Below are 19,433 nucleotides of genomic sequence, written 5' to 3' on the forward strand. Positions count from 1 at the left end.
TGGCAATTATAAAACCAATAAAAGCACAAAATACAGAAATTCAGAGGTAAAAGAATGTCTCATTTAACTGTTTCATTTACAGACATTATTACTATAATTATCATAATTTAATAATTATTGTATTTAGCTAGAAGTTTTGAGTAGGCCAATCCATTAAGAATATATTTTTAATGTAACAAACTCAGAATGTAAAAAAACATAATTTATGAATAACCCAGTTTTTATATTGTCTTTCCTTAATCCTGAGTTCATATTCCACCTAGAAAAGGCAGACTATTAAAAAAAATAAATAAAAGGCAGACTCTAACATTAAGTCCCACCTGTTACATAATTAAATTGAATACTGAAGAATATTTGGAATTGCTTAAAGTAATAGGGCAAAGGGGGGCTTAGGAAAGACCAAATAGAATGATTGTTTGGTATAGTAAAGAAGCACTTCTCAAACTTTCATGTGGATGTAAGTCAGCTAGAGATCTTGTTAAAGAGCAGATTCTGATTCAGTAGACCCAGAATGGGATCTGAGATTTTGCATCTCTAACAAACTTCCAGGTACCAAGGATGCTATTGTTCCCCCACTATACTCTGAGTACTGAAGAAGAAACTAGAATCCAGTAATGAGTGAGGAAGGACAATGGTATGTGCCTATAGCTCAGCATCATAGAAAACCCCTGAAAACTCAGCCAGCAGCCACCTGGCATCTGGAATCTCTTATCTTCTAACATGACAGCTCTCTGACATTCTGATGCTTATAACTGACTTATATCCAACCATAGGCAGAAGTCATAACCTCTGGAAATGTTTCTTTATCTAGAAACCTGATGGACATTGGTCAGATAGCTAGAGAGAAGTAACAGTAAAGGTGACATCATCTCCTGAGTTGAAAGAGCAAAAACAAGATCAGGAATCTAATCAACTGCCTTTATCAGAATTGTGCCATTCCATATACCTAAAACTCTGATATGTCAATAAAATCTCAGTAAGAAAAAAAAAATGATTGGGCCATTCTTCACATATTCCAATGGTGACTCTAAAGGTAGATCACTTGAGAAAATTATAACAAGTCTTTCTATTAAGATTCTTTTATGATCAGCCTATCATTATAAATAGCTCCTCTCCATATTTCTCCAGTATAAAACAAATTCAGATTCACATTCAATTTTGGTAGGCTTTAATTCTTTACTAAATAATTTTATTTTAGAGGGGATCACATAAAAAATACTTGAATGTATGAAAACCTTAAAGACACATTCTCTAGTGAATTTAGAAAACTGTCAAAAGTATACTATGCATGAAGATGTTTACTCAGCCGGGAACTTTCAAAAATATTTAAGTGTTTTATCTTTAACAGCCAAAGAGAATGTCAAAAGCCTCGCTTCCTGGCTAGACAATAAGCATCCTGTCCTAAGCTTAGCCGAGTACACAGCATATCATTTCAATTGTTGCGTGAGTGATGGCGTAAGTACGACAGCTGACACCGTCACTAAACTATATTCTTGGAAAAAAGGCAATCTATAAACTCAGAGAGGAAAATTTTGCTAGCTGAGTGTTTATATCTATATTTGCCACCTGGGGAAAATAATAGCTTTATTTTAGAATGTGTTGTAAGTAAAGATATATCCTAAATTTTACGAAGGAATAGCAGATGCTTTTGTTTTTTTTGGTTTTTTTTCAGTCATTGCCATTTTGTTTTCTGGGTATGTTAATGTAAAATTACTCTCCAAAGAGTTTTGCAAATTTATCTGTACCCTTCCTCTGGGCAAAAGAGTTGTTGCAATTGCTTCAGAAATGGAAACCCTGATTTCTGTTTCGCAGGTATTTTTGAAGACACAGCAGCACAGTGGGACTTATGTTCACTTGTCTTTGTTCCCCTGATAAGCAGGAAAGCATCCTGGAGGGGAGAGAGAAGCACAGGCTGTCACTAGGAAGCTAAGGTTCATGTTCCCTTTGAGAGCCATCTCTGTCACTAACATGATGCTTTACTTAAACTACCCAGACAAAAATAGATCTGCACTTGAGCTGGGAAAGCAGTGGGGAGGAAATGTATAAAACTACAAGTTTAAATATTTCAGCTCTGTCTGTGAAAATGACTACTTGTTTGTCAGTAACCTTGATCAGATTAGTTCACTTAAACTGCCACAAATTGATCCACCTTTCCTATCATCCAAGTGAATTACTTTTAAAATGATAATGAACACAGTCAAAGAAAATGTAGCAAATTAACTTGAAGCTGACACTCTATCAATTTGGACCAGCACTGATGACATTTGGATAGGAAACAATATTGAATTAAAAGCATATTTGACCATTTAAAAAATAAGAGGTAAATTTCAAAACAAATAACCAATTAATAATGATTTAACTGTATCAATGAACTTGTTCTAGGATGTAATTATTAAAATTAAAGCTACAATTACCCTTTCTCCATTAGGCTCCAATTGTTTTATAGGGATTGTTATCTTTCCAATTAGATTATAAACTCTTTAAGGGCAGCAATAATGCATTTTTCATTTATGATTTAGAGCTACATCACAAGATCTCTGTGCTACCCATAAGCTCAACATGGATAGAGAGATGGGAAAGGATTCCAATCTAGCCTCTGAGTCCTCCATTTGCATTAAGGGGATAAAACATCCTCTGTGTCATCAAATTCCTAATTACTCAATTTCTTTTTTGTCACAGCTAGATTAAACTAGACATATAATGGGGATTTGGTGACAGAGGGAGAAGGCTAGGACATTTCATACCCTTGTCTCACTTTATGATTGTGGCCCTGATGCTACAGAACTCATTGTGCTACTTCTGAGAACTGAATGTAGTAAATCTGACCTTTCCTGAAGTTTAAATTTCTATTCCTATACTTTAATAAAATAGAAGTATCTCTATGCAGTGATTCTTGGTATAGCCATTTATTTTGTAGTTATAATACCACTAATATTTACTATTTATTGGGCATGTTTCTTTTTAAATATTTATTTATTTATTTTTTTATGATAGTCACAGAGAGAGAGAGAGAGGCAGAGACACAGGCAGAGGGAGAAGCAGGCTCCATGCACCGGGAGCCTGATGTGGGATTCGATCCTGGGTCTCCAGGATCACGCCCTGGGCCAAAGGCAGGCGCCAAACTGCTGGGCCACCCAGGGATCCCTATTGGGCATGTTTTAATGATGCATACTCTAAATAGATTACGTAATTTTATATACTCAAAAACCCTATGAAGTACCTATTGTTAGTGCCAATATAGAGATAAAGAAGTTGAAGTATCAAGATCTTAACTCTTCTCAAACATGTGAAAAGTGAAGGACAAAGTATTTGAAACTGGGTCTGACTACAAAGCCGTGCTCTTAATGTGAAGGTCTTGAACATCTGCAACATCTTCTCATCTTAGAAAATAAAGCATCTCTATGTTTGTCAGGTTGTATGGCTACTGAATAAATGCTGTATAGTGATATAAGGAAATAGATAGAACAATTATTTGCTTCAGGTACACCTAAAACACTACCATAAAAATGCTTAATGAGATGCAGTTGAATGCTGAGATGTAGTTGCTACCTTCAATTGATTAAAAAAAAAAAATGGGGATCCCTGGGTGGCTCAGCGGTTTGGCGCCTGCCTTTGGCCCAGGGCGCGATCCTGGAGACCCGGGATCGAATCCCACGTCAGGCTCCCGGTGCATGGAGCCTGCTTCTCCCTCTGCCTGTGTCTCTGCCTCTCTCTCTCTCTCTCTGTATGACTATCATAAATAAAATTATTAAAAAAATAAAAATAAAAAAAAAATGAACTCAGCCTGTTGGATGATAGATCCTGAATAATTTATGAGACAAGAGATAGACTACATTGAGAAAACAAAATATTTTGTTCCTTCTCTCACGAAGTCAACCATAATAGAAAGCAAAAGAATGGTTGATGCAAACACCAAAAAAAGAGTGAAAAAGAGAAGTCACAAATTGGGAGAAGAGACTTGTAATGCACAGAACTCACAAAAAGAACTTCTGCAAATGAATCAGAAAAAGAAAGAATTCAATAGAAAACTGAACAAAAGGCTTGAACAGGCTCTTCACAGAAGGGTAAATACAAATGGCCAATACAAAAAAAAGATATACTGTCTTAATAGAAATCAATTGAGGTAAAAATAAAATCTCAGTGAACTACCATGTTATATATGCCAGATTGGCAAAATACTACAAGTTGGGTGAGAATATGAAGTAACTCAAGCACTTACACAAGGCTGGTGGGAGGCCAAATAGATATGACTACTTTGTAAAGCATGTTGACATTATCTAGAAAGTTGTTTTAAAAAAAAAAAAAAAAAAGAAAGAAAGAAAGAAAGAAAGAAAGAAAGAAGAAAGAAAGAAAGAAAGAAAGAAAGAAAGAAAGAAAGAAAGAAAGAAAGAGAAAGAAAGAAAAAAAAGAAAGTTGTTTTACTCCTAGATATATGCCATAAGGGCATATATCCCTTGTCCCATTGGGGACAATGTCCCATTGTCCATGTACATGGCGGAGGGGTGGGTGGGGAGGCTCATAGCAACACTAGTGTAATAATCAGGAAAAGAAAAGAAAAAGGGTAAAAAGAGAGGCATCTCAAATATCAATCAACAATAAATGGATACATAGATTATGGTGTAGCCATGTGATTGAATATTACATAATAGTGAAAATAAATACATGTACAGCTACATGTAATAATGTGAATGGGTCTCAGAAATTAAGGATTAAACAAAAAGCTGTTGCAGAAAAATACATGAGAAAAATTTCATTTACAAAGGTCTTTGACATGGAAGATTAAGTGATATAGCAAAGGAACGATAATGCAAAATCCAGGCCAGGACAAGGATACTCTATGCAGAAAAAAATAGAAGATGAGACTTTGAAAAGACTCTCACCAGACAGCAAAAGTAAATGTAGCATTTTCTTCTTAACTTAGGCAGTGGTGTCCAGTTGAATATTGCATTATTATACTTTTTCAAATTTTTTGTGGCTTTTTTTCAACTACAGGAAAAGAAATATAACACAAAATTGACCATTTAACAACTTTTAAGTGTACAGTTCAGTGGAAATCATCATTCTTAAATAAAAAGAATTATTTTTTTTGTCTAATAATATTTGATTAAAGGGGTTTACAGCAATACTTGGTGATAATTATATCACTTTCATATCTTTGGTGAATTTTAGCCAGTTCATGATTGTAAGAAAAACTCTCATTTTGGTAAGTTACTATATTGAGAAACTTGGTTTTCATTGCTGAGAAAAGTACATTGAGTTAGTCTGGGGTAAATTAATATAATATGTAGAGGAAGATTAAGATGTTCCATCTCAGGCAGCTCCGGTGGCTCAGCGGTTTAGCGCCGCCTTTGGCCCAGGGCGTGATCCTGGAAACCTGAGATGGAGTCCCACATCAGGTTCCCTGCATGGAGCCTGCTTATCCCTCTTCCTGTGTCTCTGTCCCTATCTCTCTCTCTCTCTCTCTGTGTCTCTCATGAATAAATAAAGTCTTAAAAAAAAAAAAAAAAGATGTTCCATCTCCTGAAATAAATAAAAAGTAGCAATATATTTGCAATGGGATCTGAAGGTTCAGTAACACCTAGAGTTTATCTGCTACTTGTAGGATCAATTGTAAAACAAATTTAAAGTCACATAGTCATTTTATTGCACTCATTACATTTCAGTACTCTTTATAATTATTATTATCTATTAATTATTACTAGTCCAGTAATTAAAAAAATTGACAGTTGCATCTGTACATTTCCCAAGTATTACATAGTTAAAAGTAACAAATAATTGTTTTATAATGCTTTCCATAATACCAATCCAATCATTCCTGTGTTCTGTGAGGAGAAAGGATAAAATAGCAGGTATGAAACCCAATGGAGTTATTTCAAATTTTCCATCAACTCACACTTTCGAGCATTATTGATCTCATCTCTTTCTCCAACGCTAGGATTTCAGACACAAGCTTAGCAATTTCTTGTTGCAGTTATTCATTTGTTCCCTGTGCTCTTGCAGCATGACTTAATCATTTGTTTAAATCCATTCGTAACTCCAGAAACAGCAGGAAAAAGAAAGGGAACAGAGCTGTGTTAGGCAAGAATTTTCTGTTTTGTAATAAAAGAAGCCATTGAACATCAAAGCTGATTATGAAACAAACCAAATCAAGGTCTGAAAATTCCACCAGGGAATGAAGCATGATGGGAATTTTCAAGTCCTAATTTCTTCTCTGCCTACAGGAGTTCTTGGTTAAAAGCAATGTATAAACTCAATTTAAAAAAATCTGGCAAGACTTCAAAAAAAAGTAGCTTAATCTGCTATATTCTATGACATTTGATAGCCAAGTCATGCTTTAACAAGTTCGTTCATTTAATAATTACAATATATTATCTGATACATTTGCCTTTTATAAACTAGATTTTTTTTCATGAAGTATTGCTTGTTCAGATTTTTAAAAATCTCAGTTTCTTTACAGGATAGTTATCAATATTCACCATGTGTAATTTTATGTTACACATTTATTATTAAGGACTTAGCCAACAATGCACCATGAAGAATAATGATAATACACTTTGCTGGTTCTGCTTCTTTGAGATTTTAATTAAAAGTAACCACATGGCACCAAGAAGGTGGCATACAGATGATTTGTGAGAAACAACATGGCAATGTAAATTAAAACTGTAAACAACTGTTTCATTGAACAATAACTATGTTTCTTTCTTTCTTTTTTTTTTTTTTTTTGAAGTGAACATAACGTCAAGATTTTATTGTCTTCATAACAAAATATGAAATTTAGAACTGGATCACTTGGCCCTTTCTCTTCTTATCTCCTCCCAGTTCAAAATGCTTGCATCTCTTAATAGCCAGCATTCTCTGAGATCTGCAGTTGGGCTCAACACATTCAAACCTCAGCACAATCTTCTTTGTAGTTTTAGCCTTTTTCCAGAAGATCAGCTTAGTCTGCCCACCATAGCCACTCTGCTTCCGGTCATAACGCCGCTTTCCCTGGGCGTAAAGAGAATCTTTGCCTTTCTTGTACTGTGTCACTTTGTGGGGTTGGTGCTTGCCACACTTCTTGCATAAAGTCCGGCGGGTTTTAGAAACATTCACCATCTTTGCGAGAGCGCTATCCGCACGGAATAACTATGTTTCACTGCATTCTGAGAGGCTAGATCCACTAGATCCAGTAGAATCCATTGGATGACAAATCTCAACTTCCACATTCTCAATTGCAGAAAGAAATGAAATACTAAATGTACTATCTAAACCTATTATAATTTGTGGGAGCATTCACTTAAGCATTTTCTGGAAATTAATATCTGGGGTAATACACACAGTCCCAATTTGATAAAATTGCAAATAGTGATGCTTCACTAAATTTCTATAAATCTCTGATATGCTTTCCTATAAAAAGTAAAAATATGTGTATATTACAAATATATGTGTATATGCATATATATATACAGATATACACACATACACCTACCCACATACACACATACATATATTTCCTCCACCCCATCCCACCCATACTCTAGGTGGTACATTTTTAGTCAGTGAGATCTAGCCAACACACTGTATTATACACATATTTCTAGCTAAAGGGCATTAGTGCACCACTACCACACTGCAAAGGCCCTCTCTGCCAAAGAGTACTCTACCTGATTTTCTTAAGTTAACTAGGTTCTAAAGCATGTATTGTTTACTCTGTTGTAACTGCTCTATTATTTTTTTATGGTGAAGTTTTGACCCATGATGAATGACAATAAGTCAAAGAGTACAGAAGTAATATTTACACAAAGGTGGTGAGAGGGGGGAAGCAGATCACAAGGTGTTTTCAAAGAAATGACTTAGGAACCAGAAGTAAAGAACGTAAAGCACATATTAAATTTTGAAGGTCCTTTGATCTACATAGACATCATAAGCATCATTGCAAGGTGGATAATTAACCAGCAAAGAGAGATTTTCCATGTTAATTGTCTGGAAAGCATTTCCATAGGGCTGTCCCCCAAAGAACCCACTGAGAAATGATCCTGCCATTTCTGGAGATCCATCCTCAGAATTAAACCATCTTTGTGATGTCCAAAAGTTTTCCAGAGGCTTGGTCTATTTTGGGAAGTGATTTAAAAGATGGCTTTTCATTGGATAACAGTATTCAAAAAACTGACTGGACGGAAGGCACGTTACAGAGTGAAGGGATGGACTACATCTGGTGAAAGTAAAAGAATAAAAAGGAGGACAAAATGTCAAGAGATAGAAATAAATAATAAACTGATGTAAGTTTAAATTTCATGTCTAAACTGGCAAATTTAATATAAAATGGAAGCCACTCTTCCGAGGTTGTTGAGAGGCTTTGAATGGCAGAAGACAGTGGATAAATTAGTCCATAATGGTTAATCTTGCTCAATCAACAAACAGTGCCTGGCATGTATGTGTGTGTGTGTGTGTGTGTGTGTGTGTATGTGTGTGTGTGTGTGTGTATAGTAAGTAGTTAGTGAATGAATCTACAAATAGCCCACATCACCCAAGTAAAATCAGCCTCTATCTAGGAAGTAAAGGCCAATCTTGTTTTCAAAATTGTAGGTAAAATGTTATAAAAATTGTACCAGCAGGAAGATTCTATATGTATACATCTTACTACCTTTGATGTTAAAAAAAAATAAAAACAATTCTAAGATATCAAAGCTAAGCTATATGTTTAATCAGAAAACAAAGGAGTTTTCTCATAAAATGTATACTCAAGGGAAAACTTTATGAGAAACCATAGGGGACATTTATGACTTTTTTTCCTAAATTTTTAACCTTGATATGTCTTTTATTAGGCCTACTTCACAAAAAATAGGCCCATGGCAATCAATCAGATTGAGTCCTAGAAACGATATTTTGTTTCCAAAAGTTGAATCTGTTTTCAAAAACATTTATTTTCATATTTTCTACAAATATTCCCCCCTGTTTATTTCCACATCTCATATATTGAGAGAGAAAATATGTGAACTCTTCCATACACCTCCTTTTACTTTCACCTTTCTCACACACAAATGTAATCAGGGGGAAAGAAAAGTTAAAGAGACATAAGAAAACCCACTTTGCAATAAATAAAACAGTGTTTAAGCTCTGTCAATTATTTTACCTGCACCTACCAAATATTCAGAGGTTTGAGGGGTGAGGTTGTGGAGGAAGAGGCAGAGGAAGTGGGAAGGCCCCAAAAGAGATACATTCACTCTGTCAGCAGTGACCAATCTTACTGACCAAGCTGGAGACATCACTGTCAATAAGATGCAGCTCCACTATCATAGAACTGTCATTCTAAAGATAGGAATGCAAACAAATAAATAAGCAATAATAAAATAAGCATAAAATTGGAAATGTTATGAAAGAAACAAATGAGAGCTGGAAGGTAGTAATAGCTGTTGAGTGTATTGGTAATGGAGATCTACTTTAGTCAAGGCCAAATGAGGAGATAGCTATAGGAAGGTGGGGAAGCATTTCCCAGGGGAAAACAACCAACACTATTGCTGCTGAGGTAGAAAGAATGTGGGGAGCAATAAGGAATCATGAACAGACACCCACAGTGACCAATTCTCCTTCTGCAAAGATTGTTCTGGTTGTCTTAAAGAGAATGGACTGGAGGAGTCAACAGCAAAACTGGAGGGGTTGTTGTAGAAGTCCTGGTAATAGAAGTGGCCATCAGGACCAAATGGCCCAAGGAGATGTAAAGAGTGAAGAGATGTGGCTTGCTGCTGGAGTGGGGGTGGTGACACAAGAAAAGGGAAGACTCTACAGTGACTCCCAGGCTGAAACCTTAAACATTTGGGTTGCCAGGCCTGGCATGCCTGATACAAATAAGATCAGACATTGGGAAACAGATTTGGGGGAAAGGCTTGGGTGACTGAAATCAAGAATTCCATTTAATGCTCTTTCGGTGGATTGATTCTGTAGATTTATTCTGTCAGAAGTGGCCATGAGCAGAAATTCACTTAAAAATAACCTCATTGTTGATCCTGTTTGAGCCATGAAATATCTGCTTTGTAAAATAAGATTACAAAACTAAATACTGTAATTATTCCTCTCAACCTCTTATAACAAGTAACCATGTGAGAACTATAATGATTCTCAGTGCACAGCACGTTTTGAGCTTCACAGAGGAAAGTGCTGATAATATGAGGAAGGCTCATTAATTTAGTATCCAGAAATGCATTATTGGATGCAGTAGTGCTAAAAATAAGAGTAGAGATCTAAAAATACTAGCACAGTCTCCTCCCATATAAATGCTCCCTCTAACATATTAACAAGTAATACTGCTCCTGTTCATGTATCCTGGCCTAGATTAAGAGTCTGTGAACATTAAAATAAGTAATTTGACAAAGCTTACAATCTAGAAAGGTATTAATTAGTCCATTATATAGTCAGGTTCTTGACTAGAGGACTAATTATTAATTGTACAGAATTTCTCATAGAAAGCTAAACATGGGTCTTCATGTGATATCAGTTGTTTCATTACATTGATTTTCAATGTTTTGTATGAAATAGTGCATGCAATAACAGCTATTGCCCAAATTTCATTGTCCTCTGAGGCACTCATCAACCAAACTGATGAGATATATAACTCATTCTTGAATATTTCTAGAGAATTCCCAGTTGGATCAATTTAATAAACATAAAGAAAATGTGTACCATGTGTCAGAAACTGCAAGGGGCTGAGGATACAAAGTCAAAGTTTTTATAAACTGCCTCAAATCCTCACTTCTATTTTTAAATAGTAGCTAATATTCATTGAGCACTTAGTGTGTTCCAATAAGTGTTTTAGATAGGTTCAAGGAATTACTCAGAGTCAGTTATTTTTATACAAATTTCCTCACACTACAAGGAATAGAATGACCAACTTGTCCCTGTTTGCTTGGGACTGCCTCAGTTATTTTTTTAAATTAAGGTGAAATTCACCTAACATAAAATTAATCATTTTAGATTGTATATTTTGGTGGCATTTAATACATTCACAATGTTATGCAATCACAACCTCTATCTAGTTCCAAAACATTTTAGCACTCCAAAAGACACTCTCTAACCCATTAAGCAATCTCCTATTATTCCTGCCTCACTCCAGCTGCCAGCAACTACAAATCTGTCTCTTGTCTATATAGATTTACCTATTTTTGACATTCCACATAAATAGAACCATACAATACATGACCTTTTGTGCCTGGCTTCTTTGACTTAGCACAATGTTTTTAAGGTTCATCAACATTGTAGCATATGTCAATACTATAATTTTTTTGTAGCTAAATAGTATTTCACTGTAAGTATATGGATTATATATATATATGGATTATATATATTATATACCTTATTTGTATATGGATTATATATATTATATACCTTATTTGTTGATTGTCAGTGGTCAGACATTTGGGTTGTTTCCACCTTTTAGCTATGGTGAACAGGGCTTCCATGAGCATCCATGTACAAGTATTTGAGCACCTAATCCCCATTCTTTAGGGTATATACCTAGGAATGGAATTCTGGAATCATATGGTAATTCTATGTTTAATTTGTTGAGAAGCCACACACTGTTTTCCACAGGGGCTGCACGATTTTATATTGCCATTAGCAATACAGAAGTGTTTCAGTTTGTTCCCATCCTTGTCAACATTTGTTATTCTCCAGTTTGTGTGTGTGTGTGTGTGTGTGTGTAATTATAATCATCTTACAGGGTGTGAAGTGGTGTTTCTTTGTGGTTTTGAGTTTCATTTTTCTAATGAAAAATGCCTAATGATGGTGAGCATCTTTTCAGATGTTTATTGGCCATCTGTCTATCCTCTTTGGAGAAACAACCATCAAGTACTTTGTATATGTTTTACTTGTATTGTTTGTCTTTTTGTAGTTGAGGTCTAAGAATTTGTATATATTCTGAATTTTAACTCCTTATCAGATGTATGATTTACAAATATTTTCTCCCATTGTGTAGGTTGTCTCATTACTTTCTTCATAACAAAAGTTCTAAATTTGATGAAGCGCAATTTGTGTTTCTCTTTTTGCTGCTTTCAGTGTCATATCTAAGAATATATTGCCAAATCCAAGGTCACAAAGATTTAGGCCTACATTTGCTTTTAAGAGTTTTATAGTTCTAATTCATATATTAGGTCATATCATTTTACATTAATTTTTGCATATGGTATGATGTAGGGGTACACTTTCATTATTATGCAGGTGGATACCCAGTTGCTCTAGTACCATTTGTTGAAGAGACTATTTTTTCCCACTTCATTGTCTTGGCACCCTTGACTTAACTGTCAATTGGCCTATGTTTGGCAGTAGTTTTTGTGACATTGGCTGTAGAAACACTTTTCTAGATATGTCTCCTCAGGCAAAGGAAACAAAACCAAAATTAAACTATTGAGACTACACCAAAATAAATTGCTTTTACACAGTGAAGGAAATCATCAACAAAACAGAAAAGTAATTTACTAAATGGGAGAAGATATTTGCAAATGATATATCTGATAAGGAGTTAATATCCAAAATATATAAAGAACATATACAACTAAACACCAAAAAATTAAATAATCTAATTAAAAATGGGCAGAGGACCAGAATAGACATTTTTCCAAAGAAGATACACAGATGGCCAAGAGACACATGGAAAGATGCTCAGCATCACTAATAATCAGAGAAATGCAAATTAAAACTACAATGAAATATCATCTTACACCTGTCAGAATGGCTAAAGTAAAAAACACAAGAAATAATGAGTGTTGGCAAGAATGTGAAGAAAAAGAAACCCTCATGGGAATGCAAACTGGTGGGAATGCAAACTAGTACAGCCACTGTAAGAAACAGTACGGAGGTTCCTCAAAAAATTAAAGATAGACTCACCGTATGATTCAATAATCCCACTACTGGGTATTTACCCAAAGAAAATGAAAGTACTAATTTAAAAAGATATATGCACTCCTATGTTTCTTACAGGATTATTTACAATAACCAAGAAGTATAAGTAACCCAAGTGTCCATCAATGGACGGATAAAGGAAGAGATTATATATATAAATTATACATATATGTTATATATATGTAATGAAATATTACTCAGCCATAAAAATGAATGAGATCTTGCCATTTGCAATATGGATGTATTAGTGGGTATAGTGCTAAGTAAAATGAGTCAGTCAAGAAAGACAAATACCATATGATTTCTTTTTTTTTAATTTTTATTTATTTATGATAGTCACAGAGAGAGAGAGAGGCAGAGACATAGGCAGAGGGAGAAGCAGGCTCCACGCACCGGGAGCCCGACGTGGGATTTGATCCCGGGTCTCCAGGATCGCGCCCTCGGCCAAAGGCAGGCGCCAAACCACTGCGCCACCCAGGGATCCCTACCATATGATTTCATGCGTGGAATTTAAAAAACAAAACAAATGAACAAAGAAAAAGAAGATTCAAACAAAAAGACAGACTCAAATACAGAGAATAATCTGATGGTTGCCAGAAATATATAAAAAGGATTAAGAGTACACTTATCTTGGTAAGCACTGAAAAATGTAGGATTTGTTGAGTCATTATATTGTATACATGCAACTAAAATAACACAGAGTGCTAATTATACTTCAGTAAAAAAAATAAAATAAAACAATAAGAAGCTACATTAAATACAAATGCAGCACAGTGAGATTTCAGTGTGTTCTACACATACACATTTTGTAATGCTTATACAGAATGGTTTAACAAAACTTCTTACAAGATATATCTAAGAAGCTACATTAAAGACACAATAGCACAGTGCAATTTCAGGGAATGGAACATGTTCCCATTTTGTAATGCTTATACAGAATTTTTTTTTCCAAAAAAGATTTTAAAAAAAGAAAGAAAAAATCAATTGGCCATACATGTTTTGGTTTATTTCTAAACTATCAATTCTATTCTGTTGGTCTATAGACCAACATATATGTCTGTCTTTATGCCAGGACTCAAACTCTCGCTTCTTGAAGTGGAGGTGGGTAAGGCAGAGAAAGGTTCATGCCAAAAAATACATACATCTACAAAAATGTAAAAATAGAGCATCTATCATTCAAGAGCTCACAGCCTAAATCAGGAATGTACAATCCCTTTAAATGATACAAAATATGTCATGAATGTACACATCACATTTGTCTAGGGAGAGGGATCCATAGTTTTCCTTAGATTCCCAAAACAAACAAAAGGATGAAAATCAATTAAGAGAACAGTCATTCTTAATCCTAAGTATATATTAGAATCCCCCAGGAAGCTTTTAAAAACTACTAATTCTTGGAAGTCATACCTATAGGTTCAGATTCAATTACATGGGAGTGAGGTCCATGTATTAGTATTTTTCTAAAGATTTTATTTACTTATTCAAGACGGAGAGAGAGTGAGAGAGAGAAAGACACATGCAGAGGGAGAAGCAGGCTCCATGCAGGAAGCCTGATGTGGGCTCCATGCAGGAAGCCTGATGTGGGACTCCAGGATCGCGCCCTGGGCCAGAGGCAGGTGCAAAACCGCTGAGCCACCCAGAGATCCCCATATTAGTATTTCTTTAAAGCCCCCAAGTTATTGTGATGTGTGGCCAGTGTTAAGAACTCCTTGTTTTTTTTTTTCTTTTAAGGTTTATTTATTTATTCGGGGAGAGAGAGAGAGAGAGAGGGAGAGAGAGAGGCAGAGACACAGGCAGAGGGAAAAGCAGGCTCCATGCAGGGAGCCCGATGCAGGACTCGATCCCAGGTCTCCAGGATCACACCCCAGGCTGCAGGCGGCGCTAAACCGCTGCTCCACTGGGGCTGCCCAAGAACTCCTTGTCTAAAGGGAGAATCATTAGTATCATAAATGATATCATTTACTATATATTATATAAATGATTACAATACAGTATGATGAATACCAAATACAGATATCTATAATAACTGTTCTCTTTTCCCTTAAGGTATCATAGATTATGAAATTTCTGATATAATTTGGAGACTGAGAAGAAATTTTAACTCAAATCCTTATATATATTTTTATTTTCTCTATCTGTTTCTGGATGCTGCCTCAAAATATCTTACTGAGCCATGTTTGACTGCAAACTCAGAAACCCTGAGCTAGGGCCACCAGCAAAGCCTCTCCTGGGTTCCTGACCCTTAGAAATTGGGTGAGACAATAGATATTTGTTGTTGCAAATAACAAAGTTTTGGGATTATTTGTTATGCAGTAATGGAGGATAATGCAGATGGCAAGTAAATATCTAAATGCTGTATAAAATAAGCATGCTCTCTATGAATGTTCCCATGTGTAGAAGAAAGACAATGGTTGGCCTTGTGGTGAGGAACTTGGATTCCAGTTGAGCCTCATTAATTGCTCTGTAAAATGGGAATGATAATACTTATTTCCTTGTCCAGAATTGCATCACATGTCCATACCTAAATCAATTATGGCTCATCCCTTTGGCTTAGGCTGGGGCTGTGACTGGTTAGAGGGAAATAGATATATACAGAGCATCAGGGTGTACTTGGACAAAGTTCTCATGTTTTTTGAATAAGATTAGAAACCATCTCCTATCATCACATACTAATAACATGACCTAGAATAAATTGCCTCTCTAAGCCTCTCAGAACAGAAACACTGATGACAGGTCTTGAGTGCTTACAGTGGGTTAAGTAAACAAGAGAAACAAATAAATACAAAAATTATAATTTTTTAAATGTTACATGCCAAAGAAGCTTTGGAAAAATAATTTTGATGTAACTGCCAAAAGTGTTCTGTATTTAGCATATAAAATTTAGAATAGAAGATTAGCCTTCCCTAATGCAACCACCTATAGCAATGGCAGGAATGAATTATGTAATGTGATGGTAGTACTAAGGAAATTAATAGTATCTAAAATATCTTCCAATCAGTAAAAAGGAAGAATATTTTTCAAAAGTTGAAAAATTGCCTGCTGAGGACTTCTAAGAGAATCTGGAAATTTAATTGAGGAGATTTTTTATTCTAGTTAATTGATAACATGACACCAATAAAGAATTATTTCCTAATGCCAACACATGGACACAAATAAAAAACATAGTATGGTAAAATTTAACTTTCTTCAGCAAATGAACAAAGAGCAAAATAGCAAAGCAAAGTTTCCTATAGATATAACTGAAAATAAATTACAGGAGAGTTTTATAAAGCACTTAAAATCTTCAATTTTTATAGATTTCCAAGTTTGCTGAATAAGGACTCGGGGCCCATACATTTTTAGACTGCATTTTTTTCTGTGCCACAAATGATTTTCTATATATCTTTTTTTCCAAAGCTAGTGAATAGTTATTAAGTTTCACTGTCCCTTTGTATGAGCTGTATCCTATAATATGGGTAAAGAAAACAACAATAGCACTTTATGAGCTTTATATAAAGTTAGTGGAAAAGAGATCATCTGGGTAGTTATTATTTTACAGCTTCTCTTAGGTATTTATTTGGTAGCTCATGGGACAGGCAATGTACCATGGAAGCAAGAGTTTGTTTTAACCTTTAATAGTAGCTTCTCTCTAGATCCTAGTTTGAACATTCAAATCAGTGTTCACACTTGAAGTCCTATAAAATGTGGAGTGAGGAGTTGGGAACACAGGTAGAATAGGTGAGACTCTTCTAAGAATCAAAATATCATAGTACTGGATTCTGGACATTTTTAATTCTAAGTAGTCTAAATATTTTCTTGTTAGGTAAAACTTGAATGATAACTCTTCATTAAAAGAGTACTGGGGTGGGTAGCTCAGTCAACTAAGTATCTGACTTGATTTTGGCTCAGGTCATGATCTCAGGGTTCTGGGATCCAGCTCTGCATTGGGCTCTCCACTTAGTGGGGTGTCTGCTTATTTCCCTTCCCATCTGCCTCTCTCCCTGCTTGTACTGTCTCTCTCTCAAATAAATAAATCTTTAAAAAAATTTTTAAATAAATGATAAAAGAGTACTAAGTTTCTAATATACAATATGTCATGTTTGCTTGTAGATATGTAGATATCTACATACAGATACTTTATTTTCAGTTGTAAGATTGCTTTAGTTAGAATTCTAGACTCAGGGGTCATTTGTTATTTAACCACTTCATGCCTCAGTTTCCTTGCCTATAAGTACTTATTTGAACTCTGTAAAATGAGGATAATATCTACCTTATATATGATACTTGTATTAGGATTAAATGAGTTAATACATGTCAAGTAGTTAGAATAATGCCAGGTACAAATATTAGTATATTTTTTATGAAAAAAAGTAAAACTGTATATATTCTTTTTACTCATCTCTAACTCTTTTGTGCAAAAGCTGTTTTTTACAGCAGTGGCTGCTGTGGTTTCTAATCTTAGCATGGAGAGTTTATTTAACTGGATGTAGGAAGGCCATGGATTTACAGGGTTCTGATCCTATCACACCCAGGCCTCTGCTTTATACTCTAACCTCTTATGACAATGACAGAATCACTGCCATCCAACTTGCCTGGCTGCTTCTACAAAACAACTTAATTCTCTGTGTCCAGCTCACGGGGAACAGATGTTAAAGTGAAAAAATAACACCATAACAATTTCCCCTAATTAGCACCTTTGTAAGTAAACTGAACAAGAAGACTGAACTGTCCTAGAAACTAAATTACCCTCTCATTTGTGGGCGAACCTTCCAGCTTAGGGGATGAGTCACTACAGTGGAGATAACTCCTCCGTGCCTCTTCTGTGAATAAATGGAGGCTTCAGTCTTTCAGGCTATAAATCTGGCCATTTCTAAGAGTACTTTAATCATTCTCCATATTTTAAGAGCCCATGTTTTCACACTATCTTTCTTCCTTTTTTTTTTTTTTTTTTGGCTTCTTCTCCTTCATAAATACAAAGTGAGATAACTGTACTTTTAACATTATAACTGACTAAGAAATTCCACTATTTTGATGACCTCCTATCAGGAACAGCATAAAAATATTACTAAATTAAGAACTAGTAATCTCTTAAGAGAGAGAGAGAGAGAGAGAAAGGGATTGAGGGGAGGGAGTAACCATTTTATCACAAGAAGTTCCCAGTCAAAATCCCATCATACCAATGATGATTTTAGATGTTCTAACATGAAATCCAGTATTCATTTGAGAATATTTTCTCCTGACTTAACATGCAGTATCCTCTGATAGCATTAATTTTAATATAATGAAAGGAAACTCTATCATCTCAACTATTTCATTTGCATACTATAATTTCTATATGATTCAGTTCCATATCAATTTGAAGCCCAGGAGCCAAAAATAAATGTATCATTATCACCAAATTGCAGAATTTTTTCTCTTTATAAAGATGAATTTATTCTTAAAATAAATTTATTCTAATCCAACTTGAAATACCAGCCACTATCACAGTAGACTATTCTGAAGGCTAAAAGAAAAGCTAAGGGATCCTCTGGTCTAAGTCAGATCACTTTTAGAACCCATCAAGGAGAGGGGTTTCAAACCCCATCTTAGGATTCCCAAAGGAAAGAAATTTCATAACATCTCCCAATAACTTCTTCTGCAGCTTTGACTATAGGGTATGACAATATAGCAATGAAATATATATCCATAAATCAGTCTTGAAAATCTTTCATATCCCACAAAGGGAATTTCTCAGGTCACTAAACTAATATTTTACTTTTCCTGCATTAGACAAGTTGTTAAGATGAAATTTTAGCAAGTTGTCTTTTATTGAGCCTCTTATTTTCTTTTTCCTTTAGTGTATTTTAATAAATGACATAATACTTACTAAAAATTCTTTATTTTGACTTAAAGGATTTATTGTGAAACTGCCCCTATGCTGATCTTTAATCATTGTAGATAATATTGTTATCTATGATACTCTTCTAAAAAAAGGCCCATACTTATTCTCTCATGTAAAGGAAGGAAGGAAGGAAGGAAGGAAGGAAGGAAGGAAGGAAGGAAGGAAGGAAGGAAGGAAGGAAGGAAGGAAGGAAGGGGTAAAGGAGGGAAGGAAGAAGGAAGGAAAGGGGGAAGGAAGAAGGAAGGGAAGAAAGAGGGAAGGAAGGAAGAGAGAAAGAGAGAAGGAACAGACCGATACACATTAGTGATTGGTCATGGATAGCTGGAATATTTTTGCTGCAAGAATACTAACCAATCCTTTTAGGAATTTTTTTTGTTTTGTTTTTTGTTTTTTTGTTTTTTTGTTTGTTTGGTTTTTTTCTTTTAGGAATTAAGTACAAATGCAAGTTTATGAAAGTCTATCAGTTCTTATAGCTTATAAGATTGAACTTTCCTTTTTCAAAAGGACTCATAAATGTTTTTGTTTCACAAAGAATGTTTATCTTCTTGAGTTTCTTTCATATGCTCCTAAAGAGCAATGTGGTTTTGTTTAGTAGGTATTTATTAATACCCACTATCTATCAAACACTGTGTTCAAGGATGGAGATACAAAGATGAGTAAAACCAGATTCATACCCGTGGAGCCTGCAGTCTTGCAGGAACCA

At 35.0% G+C, this 19,433-nt stretch overlaps 1 protein-coding gene and 1 long non-coding RNA gene across 3 annotated transcripts in view; both read right to left on the bottom strand.

Annotated features, from left to right (window-relative positions):
* Nucleotides 1–19,433, bottom strand: part of LOC111092834 — a 275,718-nt gene that overhangs the window by 132,025 nt on the left and 124,260 nt on the right. The gene's annotated exons all lie outside the window — the stretch shown is intronic.
* Nucleotides 6,701–7,116, bottom strand: LOC610388 (60S ribosomal protein L36a-like). The gene has a single exon (XM_038577119.1). The coding sequence runs from the start codon at nt 7,093–7,095 to the stop codon at nt 6,775–6,777; it is 321 nt and encodes a 106-aa protein (XP_038433047.1). The 5' UTR covers nt 7,096–7,116; the 3' UTR covers nt 6,701–6,774.

Source organism: Canis lupus, chromosome 27, assembly GCF_011100685.1.
Source record: "Canis lupus familiaris isolate Mischka breed German Shepherd chromosome 27, alternate assembly UU_Cfam_GSD_1.0, whole genome shotgun sequence".
In the NCBI taxonomy this organism is placed as follows: Eukaryota; Metazoa; Chordata; class Mammalia; order Carnivora; family Canidae; genus Canis; species Canis lupus.